The sequence below is a fragment of the Sylvia atricapilla genome, chromosome 6, assembly GCF_009819655.1.
Source record: "Sylvia atricapilla isolate bSylAtr1 chromosome 6, bSylAtr1.pri, whole genome shotgun sequence".
NCBI lineage: Eukaryota > Metazoa > Chordata > Aves > Passeriformes > Sylviidae > Sylvia > Sylvia atricapilla.
This window is the reverse complement of record NC_089145.1, coordinates 40,403,623-40,423,334: the sequence shown is the minus strand read 5'-3', so window position 1 is coordinate 40,423,334 and position 19,712 is coordinate 40,403,623. Positions and strand designations below refer to the sequence as shown.

The following is a 19,712-nucleotide window of genomic DNA, read 5'->3' as shown; positions in this document are numbered from 1 at the left end:
ACTAGGAGTGTTTGCCTCATTGCTTTCTATGTCTTAATTTCTACTTTAAATTAAATGTCTTCAGCTTCTGAATGTTTTATATTAGAAGCCTTCTTTACAAACCTTCTATTTTGAGCTACTAATTAATTTAATGCACAAGTTAGCTATATCATGGGATTGCAGTAGATCAAGAGTGTATTTTTGTTCTCTTTCTGCATCTCTAAACTCCCAAACCTTTTGTGCATTGAGAAGGACATACACATTTCTTACCCTCTCTCGGATGTTTCTATTAACTTTCTGATGGTCCTTGTGCTCTTATTCCCTAAATATTTGTATTTCCATTTATTTGTATGTCATCTATCTTACGTGACAGGAAAAAAAAACAACACTGCACCAACATTTGTTTTAGGAAAATATCTGCAATATCTGTTGGTTGGAAATGAAATTTAACCCTGTATGTAAAGGCATGTGCCCTGTGTCTGTATTTCCCTGGCTCGGGAAGGTGATGTGCCCACAGTTGTTTAATTCCATGTTCAGTCAGGGTGACTTCTTGTAAATAACAAAATATCCAGAGTTACATTTGAAGGATAATAAGAGGTGGAGAGTGTTGTACTGGAGGAAGTTATTCAGCTCCTGTTTGGTGGATGAGAGTAACAGTAGGCAGATTTCTCTGAGTTTCCCACTGCAATTATGTTCTGACGTGTCTCTCAAGCATCTCTTAGAGTTGAGGGTTGTTGAAGTAGGTGCGCCCCTGTTTTGGCCAGAATAACAATCCTCTGCTTGGATTTAACAGAATGCTGTTCTCTGGGAAACTTCAGGAAGACTCCACAGGGTTGGTGGAGTTCCATCTGTGACTCCTCTTCTACCTCCTTTTATCCTCATGAGGTCAAAGCAGAGTCTCCAATTCACTTCAGACTGGTGAAGCATTGAACCACTCTTTTGTGTAATAAACTTGCTGTTTCCACTTTGGATTCTACAGAACCCTTCTGTTGCTTTGAAGGACTGAATTTGAACAAAGTAATTTATCCACCTAGTGAGTGCCAAACTCAATTTAGCCTGACGAGGACAAAAGCACTGGAGGGGGGGGAAGGGTTTGATCTTGTATTCTGTTACCTGAGGCCTGAAAAATTACATAGAAAGGTTTTAAGCAGATGTAGGAATTGCTGTACAGCCTTCTGTGCTAATCAGCAGGATGTTTCAGACCAAATAATGATTTTTTTTGTTCCTTTCCAGGGAATCAGTAGTCTCTTCAGCTCCTTAAAAGTGGTGCGCCTTCTACGGCTGGGTCGGGTGGCCAGGAAGCTGGACCATTACCTGGAATATGGTGCTGCCGTGCTGGTGCTGTTGGTGTGTGTGTTTGGGCTGGTGGCCCACTGGCTGGCCTGCATCTGGTACAGCATTGGGGACTACGAGGTCATAGATGAACTGACCAACACCATCAAGACAGACAGCTGGCTCTACCAGCTGGCCCTGAGCATCGGGACCCCATATCGCTACAACACCACGGGCTCGGGGCAGTGGGAAGGAGGGCCCAGCAAAGACTCCTTGTACATATCCTCTCTCTACTTTACCATGACAAGCCTTACAACCATAGGATTTGGGAACATAGCCCCGACCACTGATGGGGAGAAGATTTTTTCGGTGGCCATGATGATGGTTGGCTGTAAGTAAAATCTGATTTTTTCATGTTTAAGGGAAGTTCTGTGGCAAGTGCCGTGCTTGCAGAGTGCACTTGCTTTAAGCTTTCTTGACATCCTAAAAAAAGCCTGTGAAACTTGTGGTACCTGCAAATAATCATGACATGAACTTGGAATCCTTGAAAACAGATATTGAAATTATACAGTTGCTGTATCTTTTAAATTGCTTGCAAGGCTAAGTGGTCTGGGTAGCTAAGTGTGCCCAATGGCAAGTTTATATCTGGGGCCTCATCTCTACACTTTAAAGATGGCTTTTATCATTTTTGTAACGTCTTTGCTAGAATTTGGTTTAAAGTTACAAAGTGTATTTGAATTCAGGTAGTCTGAGTTTTGCTTATAAATTTACACAAGCCTGGAATCTTTTGATGTGGTTTTATCCAATTCTTGAAACATTTAGTGATTCCATAAATTGATTGGTTACTTTATGGCACTGCTTTGAGGTATAAATCTTGATTTTATCTTTTAAATGTTGTGGCCTTTGTCACCAGCAAAGCTAGAAGTGAAGGAAATGATCAGACAATATATCGCACCTTTTTTCCTGCTTCCTACTGTTTCATAGCTCTGCTGAAATAATCCAAAATCAGGAGTGGTAAGGCATAACTCTCATTTCATGTGCTGCCAAGATTACATCACTGAGGGGCTCTAGGGATAACCAGGAACCTTCAGAATATAGTAGAGACAACTTAAAATGTTAATACCATTTGGGAGAATTATTTTTCTTTTAAATCAATAGCTCCTGGTATTTCTCTGGTGCTTTCTATTTTCTGAGCACCATGCAAACACAAAGCAATTATGTAGCAAGAGAGCAAACAAAACCTTTTGATAATAAGATCTGCATAATCTCTCTGATAATTATCTCACCTAACATCTCTGAGAAATACGAACTATTAAAAGGAAGTTTTCTTGCCCGAGTATTTCTAGATCTTTAGAAGATTAAAGACATTCGTTTGGAGGTTTTAAAATGCTTATTAAAAAGAGAAGTTGCAATTTTTGGACTCTTGCAGTGTGGCACAATTTCTGCTGAGCACCATCTTTACGTGATGGGTTGATGTGTTGCAAAACATTTCTAAGTCCGTAAAAATGAATCCCCAAGCCAGAGCATTAGTGAGCTATTGCAGATAGGTCATCAAAAGCCCATAGGAGCTGATATGCTATTTGTTGACACTGATTTGTGGTATTTACAGAAGCTGGGGATTTGGAAAATAAAGTGGATATAAGACATTTTTTTAACATTGTAATATTTGCTTCCCTAGTTTGGTTTTTTGTTTGTTTGTTTGGTTGGTTTTGGTTTTTTTTTGGGTTTTTTTGTGGGAAATTCTGTTGTCCTGTTGAGAGGGATTTGTCAGGAAAAAACTAAGTGGTAAATGACTTAGGGTGTGATGAGACCCATAAAAACATAATGAATGCCACTACTGCTATTTATAATACCACCACCAACAAAATGCATGCATGGTCTCAGCAGGCAAAAAGGAAGGGGAGATTGTAACCTGCTTTGTGTCTGGTCTAGGTGGGTTGTATTCTTGCTTTTTTCATCTCTAGAACTCAAGTTAAACATGGGGAATACAGGTAGCAGGATCAAAGCTGACACTGCCAACAGCCTGTGTATGTGGCACTGGCAAAGAATTTCTATAAATGTTACCTACAAAATTAATTACTAAAAGTTCACATCAAATTTCTAAGTGGCAACTGAGAGCTTTGCACTTGGGAAACTGTGTGTAGGATTATAGGCTGTTAGAAAAAGTCAAAAGTAGTATCTAAAATTTAAGAAGCGTGGCAAAAGGACTACTGAGTTTCTTATTGCACCAAAATAATAACACCAAAATGAATGTGCCTTCTCTTGAGAGCGGGCTGAAGAACACTGTGGCAGGCAGAAAGGCTACAGACAGGAGAAACCTTTTTGGTTTATTTACAAGTAAAAATTACAAGTAAAAATGCTCAATTTTCATCAAATAGTGAATCTTTTGTAATGACACCAGTGCAGATTTGAAGATTTCTAATCCATGCACATCAGTGTGATGAGTGCTCCTGACTGAAATCCAAACCTTGGTTGATCTTTTTCCACTGGTTAGAAAATAAACCAGCTTTGGAACAAGGCCCCGGTCATTGGCTTAATATATGCAATATTTATGCAGAGAGATCAGACCTGCAGGATTGTAGAGACATGTTTTGCAGAGCTGGCTGCTGAAAGCCTGCCACTCTGAGCTCCAAAATGAAAGAGGAAAGTACAACGAATAGTTGATGGAAAATGCAATTTCCCAGGCATTCAGAGTGTCCACTGAGCTCGGGAGAAAGATTTGGCCTCATGAAAAGGTGTAACTAAGAACTGAGTTATTTTCGAACCAAGATATTTTAGTTTCTCTTTTGAAACAGTGTTTTGAGATAAACATTCAGTAAAATTCAATTACAGTTGAGTCAATAAATTTGTCTGGTCCACAGACACACTCCTGATACAAGCAGAGAGGGGCTGTGAAATACCTTTGGTAGTTCTCTTGAAGAAATTTGCTAATACCAAGAGCTGATATTGGCAGTGAGGTTTTTTTTCCTAACAGACTATGCCAAATAACTGTTTTAAACTTAGCACTGGAATCAGAGATAGTAATTCATCACAATCCCAGCTGCCTACTCATGCAAACTGCAGATAGGAAAGGAAATCTTCCCTGCCTTGTCAGTGAGCTGCGGCTTGTTCTGAAAGCCCCAAGTTTCCTATTCATGCTGGCAAAGTTATCAGGACCTGGGAGGAGTATTTGGAGAGATTTGCAAATCCTTCTGGTGGGCAGGACTGCAGGATGGTGTTCTTGTTATAAATAGGCAGATTCAGATTCTGTAGGTGCTGATAAAGCATTGCTTGGTGCGGGCAGGGGCGGGGGAAGCCCTGATGGATGGGGAGCTTTTCAGCTGGATTGGCAGTTTGTCACTTGCTTGTTCACTGAGGGCAGATCGAGTGGGATATTTAAGCTGAAATAGCATCACCTGTCTTGCAGGAAAGAGAGCTTTGAATAACTTAAACTCATCTTGTGGAGCTTGCTTCAGATTTCTTTTTAGCCTCACTTGTTTTATCTTGATGTCCAGTGCTGTTCAGCAATATTTTTTTTCTGTTGCTTCTTGACACTTGAAAAGCTAAAAATAGCAAACAAAGCATCCTATGACAAGGGAGCAAGGTTTTTACAAGTGTGATTGTTTAAATACCTATTGTGCATTTGCTGCCTAGAGTTGCTGAATATGCATTGAAAATCTGATTTTTGTAGCGCCTTTTGTGTTGATCTAGGTCATTTCATCCGCTGTCTGTGCAGAGCAGAACAAATAGGTAGGTCTGTCAGATACTTTGAATGCACCAGGAATCGTTTATCATTCAGGAAGGCCCTTTGTTGTAAACCTCCCATTATCTTCTGTCAGCTCAGAGCCTCCAAACAAAATCTCAACCTGTGCTGTTGCTCTACTTCTGTCCACAAGCAGCTTTAAGGCCCCTGCAGCACAGCCATAGATGCAGATGGAAAACTGACTGGGTCAGTGTCTTTCTCAAAAAACAAAACAAAATGAGAAAAACAAAAACAAATGTATGAAGAAGGAGAACAGAAAGAAACTTTTAGTTAATACCCCACTACCACTGTCTTGCAACTCAACACAGCCAGCCCTTTAGTGAGCAGAGAATAAAAGGGAAAAAGCATTTTGGGGAAGGTGGAAGTGTGGTTGGGTGAAACAGCTTGAAAAATTAGGGAGAGATGGGTTTTTTTGAAGGAACAAGTGTGAATGTTTAAACAACAGAAGTACAGTCATATGCTTTCTTCCTTCCTTCACTGTGAGAACAGCAGCCAGCTTCTCAAAGTCCTTGTTTAGGCAGGGATAGAGTTAATTTACTTCTCAGTAGCTGGTACAGTGCTGGGTGTTGGATTTAGAATGAGAATAATGTTGATGAAACACTGAGGTTTTAGCTCTTGCTGAGCAGTGCTCACATGAATCAAGGACTTTTCAGCTGCTCATTCCCTGCCAGCGAGGAGGCTGGGGGCCACAGGAGCCGTGAGGGGACACAGCTGGGACACAGCTGACCCAAACTGGCCAAAGGGACATTGCACACCATATGGCATCATGCTGAACAATAGAACTGGGGGGGCTGCTCAGCAAGTAGCGAGCAATAGCATTGTGCACCACTCATTTTTTGTATTCTTTTATCATTATTATTATTTTTTTCACTTCCTTTTCTGTCCTATGAAGCTGTGCTTATCTCAATGCATGAATTTTGCCTTTTTTTTCCTGATTCTTTCCCCTAATCCAGAGGGGGAGGGGAGTGAGCAGGTGGCTGGGGGAATTTTAGCTGCCTGCTCGATTTAAGCACAACAGGCAGCCTGGGGCTCAGAGGCTCTCTGACACATTTCATACTTCTGGTGTAACCTGGAGTAATGGGCTTGCCCCTGTCCATGTACAAAAGTGAAATGGCTCTGCATGGCACAGAGCAGATTGTAGCATCAGTCTGGCCCCATAAATACAGCAATTACAGGAGTTTATTTGTCCAGCTGAGTGGACCTGGCATGTACATCCAGGCAGTTGATGAAATCCTGTATATTCCACCAGTCACTGAACTGCTCCGATGATCCTTGCAGCAAGGGAAGGTCAGAACAAGATACTGGAGGCAGGAGTGTCAATGAACATTGAATAATTCACTGTTTCTCAGGCTGTGAAAAATTCAGAAGAATCTCAGTTATCCACTGGTTCCCTGAGCAATGTTGTTGTTCTTCCTTTAGGGAATTACTTTTATCTATATACATAATTACTTTGGCTTGTATTTACTCCAGTTTTATGGGGAGATGGTTGTGGGAGAAATGATATTTTTCAGTGACTGGTTTTAAATTATGGTGGAAACAGGCCTAGCAATTCACATTGTTTTTGCATGTGAGCAGAAGAATATGTTGTAGTAAATGTACAGGATATCTTCTCTGGAAACTGGGAGTAATTTCTAGACTCTTCTTTCCAAAAGTTTCTGGTTTAATGGCTCAAAGGGCTAACTTCTTGTTTTCCTCTTAAAATACCCAGGTTCATGATTTTCAGCTTTGAAAAGGAGACAGATGTAATTGCTGTCACTTTGACCCCAAGTTATTATTGTTCAGGGGAGAGATGATGAAGGAGAGTGTGGGTGGGTTCCTCCTGATATCACAGAATCATGGAATGCTTTGGGTTGGAAGGGACCTTAAAAGATCATCCAGTAACAACCCCTCTGCCACGGGCTGGGACATATTTCACCAAAAGGTGTCTGCTGGACAAATAAATACATATATAATTGATGCCTTGGTTATCTATGCTGAACACATAGATGTCCTGCCCTCCTTTTAATTTTATTGAACAGAAAGAACAGGACCTGTTCTTTCCTTTTTAAAATCAGTGAGATGCCCTAATCTGAGCTTCCTCTGGTCCTAAACTCTCCCGTATTTGGCAAACAATGCTGAAAGGCTGCTGATTGCTCATGGCAACCCCCTTGCTGCTGCTCAGCTCCTTGGGAGCTGTGACGTGGGGTGCCAGGGGCTGCCAGTCAAGCCCCCACTGATCTGTCAAACCTAATTCATTATTTTCAGTGGGTCCTTTCATTGTTGGAGCAGCATTCGTCAGTTCCCTGCCAATAATATATAGTAGTTAGCCACTTGGATGCCGTTGGGATGAATCATGGAAGTTTATCTGGCAAATTTGTGAAGCAGTGGCTGAGCCCACGCACTGACACAACAGTGTAACATTGTAGGAAAGCGCTTGTCTGGCAGGCTCCCAGACAAGCAATCCCAGGAGCCCATAGGATTTAATTTTTGATCCTGAGGAAAGTGTATGTATGTTAAGATAGCACCTTCCAGCAAAAGTCACTGCCGGCACCGTAGATTAGATTGTACTTTTCCTAGCAACAGATACTAATAGGAGAAGGGTTTGCATCTGTGGGAATTCATAGGCTTGAGTGTTTAGCTATGGTTGAAATCCAGCTCTGCCTCAAAGGGTGTCCTGAAAGAGTCAGTCCTGTGGAAGGGCAGTTTCTTTTCCTGAAGAAGTCTGGGATGTGGGAGAGACGTGGCTCTGCATCTGCAGAAGGGTTTGTTTGATCTCTTCAGCAGTAGAGGGCTGGTGCCAGTTTTTGTGCTGCTCCCAAAGTTTCTTAAAATACAGGCCAGTGAGGGGAATGTCTCTTCCAACAACAATACAGTCCTGCTAGCAAGCTCTTAATTGTTTCTCAGAATCACAAGATGATAAAATGACTTGGGTTGGAAGGGGCCTTAAATATCACCTGGTTGCAAACCCCTGCCACGTGCAGGGATCTCTTCTGCCAGGTTGCTCAGGGTCTTGTTCCTGGCCTTTAACCTTTCCAGGGATAGGACATCCACAATTTTGCTGTGCCACTGTTAGCGACACGAAAGGATGAAGCAGGCAGCAGGAGGTCAAGCAGGAAAAGCTCTCTAGTTTATTTTTCTGGCTCCATATATATACAGTTTTACAAGCAGGCCAAGACACAGGTGGCTACACAGGTAGCCACCTCTTCGACCTCATTGGTGAACATCACCATGAATCCTCTTCTCCTCCCAGAGGAGAAGTATGTAAATAAATCTAAAAATATACATAGTTTACTTGAAGCTGTGTGGGAGAAAATGTGAATGGTGAAAAGCAGGAAAACTTGAGGCAACACATGACCTGTTCTGCTACAAACAGATGTAATCCTCAGGCAATGAGAAAGGTGGTAAGTTCTTCAACATCCAAATCAGGGGAGAGTAAAACTGTTCATTCACATTTACCTATTAGTGCAAAAAGAAGAAAGTGGCACAGAAAGTTACAAGAAGTTGCCTTGCAAGTGAAAATTTCCCCTCTTGAGTGCCATTGAAAAAGCATTTTGACACTTTTGGATTGCTGAACCACAGCCTAAGTGCTATTAGCTTTACAAAAAAAGGGTATCAGGGTCTTTCTGTGATATCTTTTAGTTGTTGCTAATCTTACTTATGTCTCTCAGCTGGGGCAGATGAAGCATTTGAGCCAGGTTATTGGTGTCTGTGCAGCAGTTGAACTTGGCAATCTCAATATTATCTGAGCAGCTGCATGGAAAAGCCTTAAGAGTATAATCACATCTCAGTAGCCTACAGTAAAAAAACCCCAAATTACTCTTAGGGAGTAAAAGATGTAGCATCATCCACTTTTTAATGGAACTTGAGTGTAAGAGTGAGATCATAAAATCGTCATTTAAGATGGAAAAGACTTGTAAATTGAGCCAAACAATTACCCCACCACTGCCAGCCCACCACTAAACGTCCTCAACTACCACATCTACACGTGTTCTAAATATCTCTAGGGATGGTGACTGCACCACTGCTCTGGGCAGCCTGTTCTGGTGCTTGACACCCTTTCAATGAAGAATTTGTTCCTAATACCTGACCTAAACCTCCCCTGGTGCAACTTGAGGCTGTTTCCTCTTGTCCTGTCACTTACTACCTGGGAGAAGATACTACCACCCTCTGGCTACTACCACCCTCCCTTCGGGGAGTTGTAGTGAGCAATGAGATCCCTCTCAGCCTTCTTTTCTCCAGGATAAACACCCTCAGCTGCTCCTCATCAGATTTGTGTTTCAAACCCTTCCCCAGCTCCTTTTCCCTTCTCAGGGCATGCTCCAGCACCTGGTTGTATCCACCAGACTGGGGCCATATGTGCCTTGTTTTGCTGTAATTCTGTCAGAGCAGGAGATTTTTAGATATTCAGGTTCTACTTTATAGCAAAAACATGTGCCTTTATATAAAGAGGTTTAAAACTGTAAAACAGCCTCCTTGGGAAGCTTTATGGGATCTTTTTTTTTGTCAAGGTTATAGCTAGCATGTGTTTATATAAGATTTACTTTTATTGTCATTGGCTTGATGTGTTTAAAGGAAATTTTGGTATCAAGAGAGATAGGACAGTGAGTGGGAGAGGTAACAATGAAGGAGGAAATGTTATTTCATGCTGTTGAACTATATTATTTAAAACAACTGAAAATTGTTATTGAATAAATGATATGTAAATGTTCAAAATGAACCTTTATGCTCACACACAGAGTGCAAGCAATCACCTGAGATGGTCCCAGAGGGATTATCAGGTAGTCCTGGATTACTCACAACAACTGTATCTCTCAGGAAGCAGAAAGCTTTAATTAGCCCAGCTAGATCAGCAGATATATCTGACTGGCTAAGAACACAACACAGCCCAGTTTTATAGCATATTGTGCTAGAGGGATAAACAAGTCTGAGATAAAAGATAACCCCCAAGGTATCACACTGCTTGGATGGAAGGGGCTCAGGAGATCCTTTGTGTTTGTCTGTTCTGAAGTTTCAGAGGGCCAAGAGAGTGATCTAAGTCTGTGTCTGCACAGAGATCCTTGGTTAATTTTGTGTACCCAGGAGATAATACATCTGTGTGTTTGGCATTTAGAAGGGAGAGTTGCCTGAGTAAGTCAGTCCAGTTAACAGGTAATTCCTGCCTGATATCAGTGGAGATGTGCTCCTCACTGGGCCCTGCTTTCAGTGGGAAAAAACAAGTATTTTCTATTAAATCTCATTAGGATTGACCCAGTTTTGCTTGGAGATAACTGCTGTGTTTTATTAGCTGGAGTGAAAGTTAGGATGGGCAGTTCAGCGAGGATACAAGTTGTTTCAACAAGTGTCCTGTTGTAGAAAATTTGAATCATGCCACTGAATCAGGCCTTAAAATACTATTTTTCATGCCCAGCAAGAGATTTCCATGTCTAAAATTTGTTAGGTTGACTTTTAGAACTGGAAAAACCGTGCGACACTGTCATACATCCAGTGATGCTGGCAGAGCTTGGGGTTTTGTGTTGTTTTTGTAAAATCTATAAAAAGCCCCAGTCTCTGGGAGGTTTCATTATCACAGTGCTGCCTGTGGTGCTGTAACATGTTTGGTGGTGCTTGGGGATATCAGGTAATTAGATGAAAGATGACAGATACCAGTTTCTCATTGCTTCCTTTCTGTAGGTCTGAAGTAGTACAATGTCATGTTCCTCTTGAACATTCTGAGAGCACTAAGGACTCAGCCTGTGTGCCTCTCATCCTTGTTCGTCCTTCCTGTGGTTTTTTTTTTTGCAAGAACTTTGGAAAAACTGGGAACAATTTTCTGCTGCTGGAAGCATGCTCTGTGTGGGAGTATGACTGCGGGTTCCTTCTTAGAGAGCTTTGCTCCTTTCCCTTCCATTTTGGAATAGGACAGGAGAGCATCCAAACTGGCATCCCTCCCCTGGGTACCTGTTGTGCGTCCCTGTGAGTGCTGAGTCAAATCCAGTTGCGTTTCATTGGGAATATTTTGGTCATGAATGATTAAGACTAGTTTTCTTCCACTGGCCGGCAGCCAGTGTGGATTTGTCAAGATGAGTTCATGGCAAATTAATCTGATCTCTCTCTTTGACAAGATAACTGCCTAGAGAATAAAAGGAATTGAGTAGATGCAATATATCTGAACTTTTTAGAAGTCTTCTGACAGTTTTTGCTTAGTGGCCTCACAGCGAATGGGTGAAAGATGATCTCAACACAGTCATAACAAAAGTTGGCAATAACTGATTGAACAATCTCTCTCAAAATATAATCAAGGGCTTCACTGCCAGGCTTGGAGGGAATTGCCAGTGAGATTTTCTCCCTGCGTGTGATTCTGTTCAACACTTTCATTAGCAGAGATGAGTGACAGAACAGAGAGAGCACGCTGGGAGGGTTATGGGAAGGGTTGCAAGCAGTTTGGATGACAGCATCGGAATCCATAATGATCCCAATAAATTGGAAAGGTGTCCCCAAATGTGCAAGGTGAATGTCAAGGGAGGGAAATGCCCCACATGCAAAGAGGGCAAATCAGAGGCATAAGCACAGTCTATGGAATAACCGGGTCTACTGCTGCAAGGCTGGAGAGGATTTTGGAAGATATTGGAGGAGGAAAGGGGTAGGTGACTGCAGACTGGATGTAACAACACAGCATTGGGGTAAAACCTGTAAATTTCACTCCAGAAAGTATCAGGAGCAGTGCTACAAACTAGCTGAAAAGATATTTATCCTGCTGGGACTGGGACTGGGTAATCACCTTTTTCCTTTCTTTTTTAGATACAGCACTTTAAGGAAGCTGTAGACCAGCTGGAGGGAGAGGAGATCATAAAAATATGTTACAAGGCAGGATCTCAAGGGAACAGTTGGGAGAACTGACTTTGGCTTAATCTGATGGAAGCTTAAGGGGAAAGATTGACTTCTACCATGGAAAGAGTGTGCTTGAAAGAGAAAAAAATATTGATCTTCTATGTTTCCTGGAGGGCACTTAGGAGGGAAAGAAAGACTGATGTTGGAAACAGGGATTTCCAGCACCAGTCCACCAAAATTTTTTAGCTTGGGCAAAATTTTGCAGATCATGGGCGGAGCCAGGACCAAATTTGGTAGACTCCAGTTTATTGATGAGCTACAGGTACCCTTGCTCCTCCCTCAGGATTGCTCTCTCTTGAGGTCCCTCACAAGTTACAAATTTCTGATGCTGGAGGGAGAGTAAGGTACAGCTACAAATCCCTGTTATGTCTTAGCAAGGCCACGTTAGCAAAGCACATTTTTTCTAGGTGGTTGACCATCCCTAAATATCTAGTGATTAATTTCAGTAAAGGAGTTCTGAATTTTATTTGGCTTTAAGAATTTTTGTAACTGAAATATAGTTCTGAGCTAAAGCTTCTTGCCTCTGTGTTTTCATACTGACTTTTTCATTAATAAAGATTTACACTAAAGAAAAAAAAATGCTATAATAGAAATTTTGTTTGTCCCCCCTCCTTTTTTCCCCTTGTCTTTTTTTATTTAAAGTTTGGGTTCTTTTAAATGCTGCATTTTTTGGTATAAAATACTGGAAGTATAGTAGAGGATCTAAGTAAAATTTTCCTTAAAGACTGAGGTAAACAAGAGAAATTTGGGAGCAATTTTCTTGCTTTCAGCCATTTTTCTCTTTTTCCAGGAGTAATTAATCAAGCAGGTAAAAGGCAGAAGACCAGCAGATAGAAGAAGATACTTTTAAAAAGTTGAAAGAATAGCAAGCTTTTATCTTACTTTGTCTACATTTTTGTTGCGTAACAACATGAAGGATTTTCTAATAGAGCAGAATATTTAATTTCTTCTAAAGTGTCTCATGAAAGTTAAAGCACATTTCAAAGCTCCATTGTGAAGTGTAATCAGAATTGAAATAAGATAAAGTTGATGGAAAAGGTTTATAAATATCTGCAGCTGATTTCTGCATGGTTATGTGACAATGGGAGATGGAGTGGAGGCTGCATTCCTCTGCAGGAAAAGCCCATCTCTGTAGGAATGGCATCGTGTTGGGAGAGTTGTGTCAGTTTTTCCTCAGTGGAAGATGGTCAGTTCTGAGGTAAAAGCCCCTTAAATTGGATTTTTCCTGAAGTTGGAACACTGGGAGGAGCAGCCATATCCATGGCCCTATGAAATTTGTGGGTTTGCATGTACAATCCAACAGTAATGGTGGCAGCTACAGAAAAACCGTGGTTCTTCCATTGTATTGGCAAGGTTGAACAACCTGAACTCAGCCTCAGTGTCACACAGGCAAACACTGTCACCCTCTGAACGGGTGTTGCATCCCTTAGGTCTCATCTCACCTCGTATGGGATCAAATGATGTTAAGTTAAAGGCTAGGAGGGCAGAATGAGGTATGAGGATAGAAATCCTTTCTATTTTTAAAATTCATTTTACCCAGTCCTTCAGTGCTTCCTGAACTGGGAACTTTAAACTCCTGGTGTGTTTTTAAGCACTGGATTGGTCCCACTGACCTCAATGTTGCTTAATGAGACCTTATTTTTAAGTGTTCTCTGGCCACAAACCATGATGAAGGAACATTTCTGACATTTCAGGTTTATTGATGTATCTTAGAAATATTGGCAAGGGAATTAGGGGAGTAAGTCCCATTTGAAGGTCACTGAGGCTCATGTCTAAAATCCATGTAGGTGTATTGTAAAAACCTCAGCATCCATTTCAATGAGGTATCATGTATAGATTATTTTTTTTTTTAACATTATATGTTTGAATGGCACCAGATTGGTAAAGACATGGGAACAAATCCTCATTCCTGTGTATGGTGAAAAGACAAACTTCATTTGCCCTTCTCCCTCCCTGACCAGGAACATTTCAAAGCACAAAATTTGATGCCTGCTTCCACTCCCTAATTTTTGAATAGGAGATTGAGGCATAAAGAAGGTAACTACTGAGCTTCATTAATGCAAGCATTTCTTGCTGAAATTGATAACCCACCTTACCTACAAGAAATGGAACTTTCTAGTTAATCAAACACAATCTTTCTACATTGGCACTTGAAAGGGGGAAAAAAAGGCAAGTCAATAAGGTAAGAAAGAAGTTCAGAATAAAGCTGCTGGCATCAGTGCTGTATTGGAAACTGTTTAATAGCTGTGAGTCTGGAATGTGGGTGAAGACTGGTCATGCAAGATAGATCTTCTAATCAAATCTCCTGGTCTGAAGATAGATGAAGGAGGAAAAAAGAGGAAGACAAGTGTGAGATCCCTACAAAACCTGTGGCACAGTCACATGGAGGTTCTTGTCCAACCCCCCCCTTGCCCCATGCACGCAGGGATTTTAGCAGAGCCTGTCCAGTGAGGTGCCAGTTTTGTGTGATTCCATGGCTGTGATGCTGTGCTGAGTCCCATCACAGGTTTCACTTTCTGTCTCCTCTGGGAGCTCAAGGGGTGACACTGGCTGTTAAATGGGATGTAAAATGACACAATTGGGGAAATTTATCTGAAACATTACTCGCTTTCAAAATAATAAATCTTCATTGGCTGAACTTCTTTAATATTTTTCAGGAGTTGCAACAGATACACCTTATTTGTGTGTGTGCTTGATGAGCTTTGGAGCAGGGTTATGGTTTTACTTCATAGATCACAGGCTGTTTTGGATGTTTTTGAAGAAAGTATTTTTTTCCCAGGCTTCTGAGTGGGGCCCAGCACTGCAGCTCTTTTTTTATGTTCCACCAACTGCTAAGGGAGTAAAGCAAATGAAAGCATGAACTTAGAACATGTTTCTGTTTACCCTGGTAAAAACCCAAACAAGCCCAGGAATAGCAGAAAGTATTAATGAATTAAATCCTGAGTGCTTTGCTAAACAGAGGACTTAATGATAAATGTTGGGGCCCTCCTACTTCTTCCTGTCTTAGGAACAACTGAGATTTAAACTCCCCTGCATTACAGACAAAACAGCGAGAAAATTATTCATATGGTTTAAGCATGGGTGTGCTCTTGTTTAAATGCTTCTTATAAAAAAATAAACAAATGTTTCTAAATTTTTACAATATTACACGGGGTGATTAGAGCCTTTGGAAGGAGTTTAATGGAAGCTGCACCAGTACTGAACACCCACATGAACACCCAGAACAGGAGGGACAGGAAGCCAAACAGAGCAGATTTGATCCAGCCTAATTAGTCAGGTTGTTGTTTTTACAGTCTATTATTGATACACAAACATGCTGTTGACGAATTACTAATCTAAAACACTGCAGTTCATTAGAGTTTTTAGTGGTGCTCTAATAGCCACGCTCCATCTGGATGATAATCAGAAATAATGGGCCATAGAGAAGTTATGCATCTTCACCTTCTAATCCATTTTTAGCCAGCTGAGAAGGCAACAAAGAGGATGTTTGCTGAAATATTATAAATTCAAAGGGAGCAGAGTCCTCTGTTCTTTATCTCTGCAGAAGGCATTTATCCCTTTCTTCCTTTGTGTGCTGCTCTACTGTTTCTAACCAAATTTCTGCTGTGGATAAAGGCAGATCATTGTGTCAATATGTCACAGACATCTCTGCAGTGGCACGATAGCTTTAATATTTTTTGTGTTACTTCAATGAGAATGTCAGAATTAATCAGACTTTTTCATAAATTTGTTGTTTGTCAGGTTATAATTGCAGCAGCCGAGCATGGTCAGGTGTAATGGCTACACATGGAGGTTGTTTACTGATGCGTTTTCATGTGTACATGAAAAGGAGAAGGACTCAGCTGTCATTGCTTTTAATTGGCAGCATTTAATATAGAAACAAGAGCTTTTGGGTAGAGATATCTAAAGGTTGGAGCTTTCATCTAGGAAAGTGAAACGTTTTGGTTTCATTTCCAGATCTGACATTTGGTAGAATCGTGAACTTTGGCATTTGATAAATATTGTGGCGCTTTATTCCTCTCCAAACACATGCATGATTTGTTAAATGTTAAATGGTTGGGGGCAGGAACACCACATGTTTTTGTTAACTGCCAATCAAACCACATTCCGAGTTACAGGGAATGAAGAAAACCAAATTACAATATTCCAGGAATAAAAAAAAAAAAAAAAAAAAAAATTCTGACTCCACTGAATTAATCTGAATTTCTGTGGCTGACTCCACATAACTGGTTCAGACCTTGGGCTAGATAGGTTAAATTCCAAGAATCCAGGAGACAGTTAATTTTTGCCAATCTACAGCTTAAAAGCTGAGGTGAAGGCAAAGGTAAATGTAGGATACTGCGCATTACTCTGGCTGGTCTAATTGTTTGCAGTCAGCATATTCCGTGATAGCCAAGAGTTCATGTGGTCCTGGGCTGTAGCATTTGTGGGAATAAATCAGGTGAACCTTGTAGTTCATCCTAATTTAAAATATAATAAAATACATACATTGTTTTGCTTCAGTGGATGGAGCTAACAAGTAGGGCTGGAGGCAATTCTTTCTACCAGGAGCAGTGTGTTCCATGGTAAATAGTTCCAGGATTAATATAGCCAGGGTACATGGGAACAGTACAGATCTGTGCTGAAATTAGTCCCTGTCTCATGCTTCTCAGACAAATGTGATGAACATATGTAGGCATAAAGGCAATGGTCTGATACATCTTGATCTTTTAAATTGATAGAGTAACTTGTTTAAGGCAGAGCCAATGTTATTCAGTAGAATGGTGAGAAATACCTGGCTAACAGGGCAAAGCCACAACAGGAATCTGCTATAAATATGCCAAAGTCTCCTAATAGATACTGGAAATGGAGTTGTGTAGGATAATATACACATATTGAAAACACCAACACAGCTTTGGGGAGTTTTATGTCCCTTTCACTGTCAGAGAGATCTTGGCTTTAACATCATGTTCCTGTTTTCTGTAAGCCTTTCCAGTTGCAATCAACACAGAACATTTCAAACTGGTTTAGGATCTGCTCCTTGCTCTCCAAACTGATACAGAAATATTAGTCACAAAAAGGAAATGTGAGATAATAGCAAGGTTAAGACAAGCCATCAAGCTATCACTCAGAGGCCCCTGACCTCTGAGCATGAGGTCTTAGAGTGCTAAGCCTTAAGAGTAAATTAATACTAGACACTCCTGTTCTGTTTCATAAAGAACAGGAAACCAATTCACAGTCTCACTGGTTTTCATTTTTATATTGCTTTGCACTTTCTGCATTAGATTTTCTTGGGGTTTTTTGTTCTTTCAGCCTGTTTTTGTTTTCAGCCTTAAACATTTTGGATTAAAGTTAAAACCCCCCACAATAAATCCAGTTCTTCTGTAGATGAACAAATGTTGTTCTTGAATGATTTTCATATTAGAAGGATATTTTCAAAGTTTTTATTTGCATTTTATCCCAATGTGATCAATAAGGTGTGAGCCAATAGCTGCTGTTGCTCTTAGACATTCTTCCAAAAATTAATGAAAAAGTTTGTATTTTTCATGCAGAGCTACAACAGATGAAAATCAGCCAAAATAATTTTCCCTCAAATTTCCTGGGAACATTCACCTTGACATTGGAAAATATCAGGCCAAAACAAATTAGTCTGACAAAAGGAAGGAAGTTTAGAGTGGGAGGTGAAACTGTCTCATCTGGGGAATGCACTGTGCAGTCTGCAGATGATAGTTTAACTTCCTTACATTTCAATTAAAAAAGAAACCCCAATGCTGAATATACTTTTATGAGATATTGTATTGCCTTACTTCCATTTCCTGCCCCAAATGAAATTTGGCATTCAGCTTTATATTTTATATCCTTTTTCCTTTGTTTTATAGTTGCTTCACATTCAAGACACCTAAATAAAAATATCAAGAAAATTAATATCCTACTCAGAAGATTTGGTTGAGAGTGTCAGAAAAATGAGGACAAATTTAATTTTTTGACAAATCTATTTCTTAGGTTTTGAGTCTATTAGTTAATTTCAGAACGCAGTACTAAACAATGGACTTTAGTCAATTCCATTTAAGCAGTCTGGGTGTCTCATAGATCAGACTGAGATGTTTTGTCAGTTATTCTGTTGTTATCCTCAGAGGCTCTCTCCTCATATGCTGTTTTTCCTGAAATGGTTTCTGTGAAGATGGTAATTAATTTTTTTCCTAATCTTTCTCCCCAAAATGCTGTTGTAGCACAACTATGCATGCAGATACAGAGTTTTTGGCTATAATTGAGATCAGGCCATCTGTGTTGTCCCAGGGCAAAATCCTGATTTCCATGTTACCCCATTGTTTTTACAATGAGAGGAGACCTACAGGATCCATGGGCTCAGCTATGCAATGCTATAATAATTTCAGCTCACTTTTTGTGACAAGGTAGAGCATGGAGTGTGTTATCTTGGAGGCTGATTTGCAGGGCATCCTTTCAATAAAGCAATTAAATCCTCAATCCCCATCTTCCCTTCCCTTCCCTTCCCTTCCCTTCCCTTCCCTTCCCTTCCCTTCCCTTCCCTTCCCTTCCCTTCCCTTCCCTTCCCTTCCCTTCCCTTCCCTTCCCTTCCCTTCCCTTCCCTTCCCTTCCCTTCCCTTCCCTTCCCTTCCCTTCCCTTCCCTTCCCGTCCCTTCCCTTCCCTTCCCTTCCCTTCCCTTCCCTTCCCCTGTCAGAGTTATTTTTTATGGCTGATCTGTTCATACAGGCAGAAAGTGAAGCCTGTGTTGTGCATCACAGTAGAATATGGAATTGCATGAAAAAGACTTTTTTTGTTGTTTCTTTATGATATAATTCATGTGATCCCATCATGTAGTGGAAATAACACGGGAAATAATCGCTGCTAATTAAACCTTCCTGATTTAAAACCATTTCTGTAATCTAATTAGGCTAAGTATGTAGCTCAGTATTGTATGGATTAGTTAATGAAAATATTTTTGAACATGAATCATGATGAAAGTAGAGAAGGTTAAAATTAATTATGATCAGGAATTTTTCTTCCTCTTTTCCAACCCTAACTAGGTAAATGAACTAGGATGTGAGATTTGCTCCCTGTGTTTCTTTGTGCTAGTAGAGGAGAGAGATTCTGCTGTTGTCTGAAACATTTATTACAGCAACAGCCATAAGTATTTTCTTTCCTTTGGGAGGTGAGCACTCTGTGTTCTTTATGCAGGATAAATAAGCCTTTTCACAGAATTATGTTGTCAAAGTCTTTAAGTACAGACATTTTAAACATAAATTAAAAAGGCACTTTGGGCCCATTTCATAGCAGTCATTCTGTTTGCTTTGGCTTTAATCTTGCCCATTTTTCACTGGAAAATCTGATGCACGCTTTTCCCACACAAAGGACAGACTCCCACCTTTTTTGCAGTCAGTACCTACAGAGCTGTCCATTCATCAAGCACTTAGTAGCAAACTTACTTCAGAAACAAAAGACTCCTGCTTTTAAGGAAATACAAGTACCAAATAGCTGTGCTAAATTCTCCAAGGAGGAGGATTCAGTTTACCTCTTCCTTCCAGTGGTTGCATTGGCAGAGCTCATTTCTGTGTGTTTTGTGCAGATCCTTGGGTTTTCAGCTCTGCAGAGGATGTGCAAAACTGCAGGCAGAGATGGTCCAGGGGAAAAATGGCAGAAAAGTGTGGTTTTCCTCATCCAGACCTCATGGAGGAAGAAGAGCCCAGACTTTGGCATGTCATTAGTGACCTAGGTTCATGTTCAAACCTGGGCGAAACTGGACTGGTTATTCAGTGCAAGAGGCTTGTTTGCATTGGAAATGCCTTCATGGAAAGGACAGTGCGTTATTGTATTTATAATAAAATAAGTGCATTTCAATTCTGATATTTCTATAAATAAAACAAACAACACAGC

The 19,712-nt window shown here is 40.6% G+C and overlaps 1 protein-coding gene across 1 annotated transcript in view; it reads left to right on the top strand.

The window, feature by feature from the left end:
- Positions 1-19,712, top strand: part of KCNH5 (potassium voltage-gated channel subfamily H member 5) — a 149,921-nt gene that overhangs the window by 56,860 nt on the left and 73,349 nt on the right. The window contains exon 7 of the mRNA XM_066321624.1: positions 1,213-1,642. Coding sequence (XP_066177721.1) covers positions 1,213-1,642 — 430 coding nt within the window. The remainder of the gene's footprint in view (positions 1-1,212; positions 1,643-19,712) is intronic.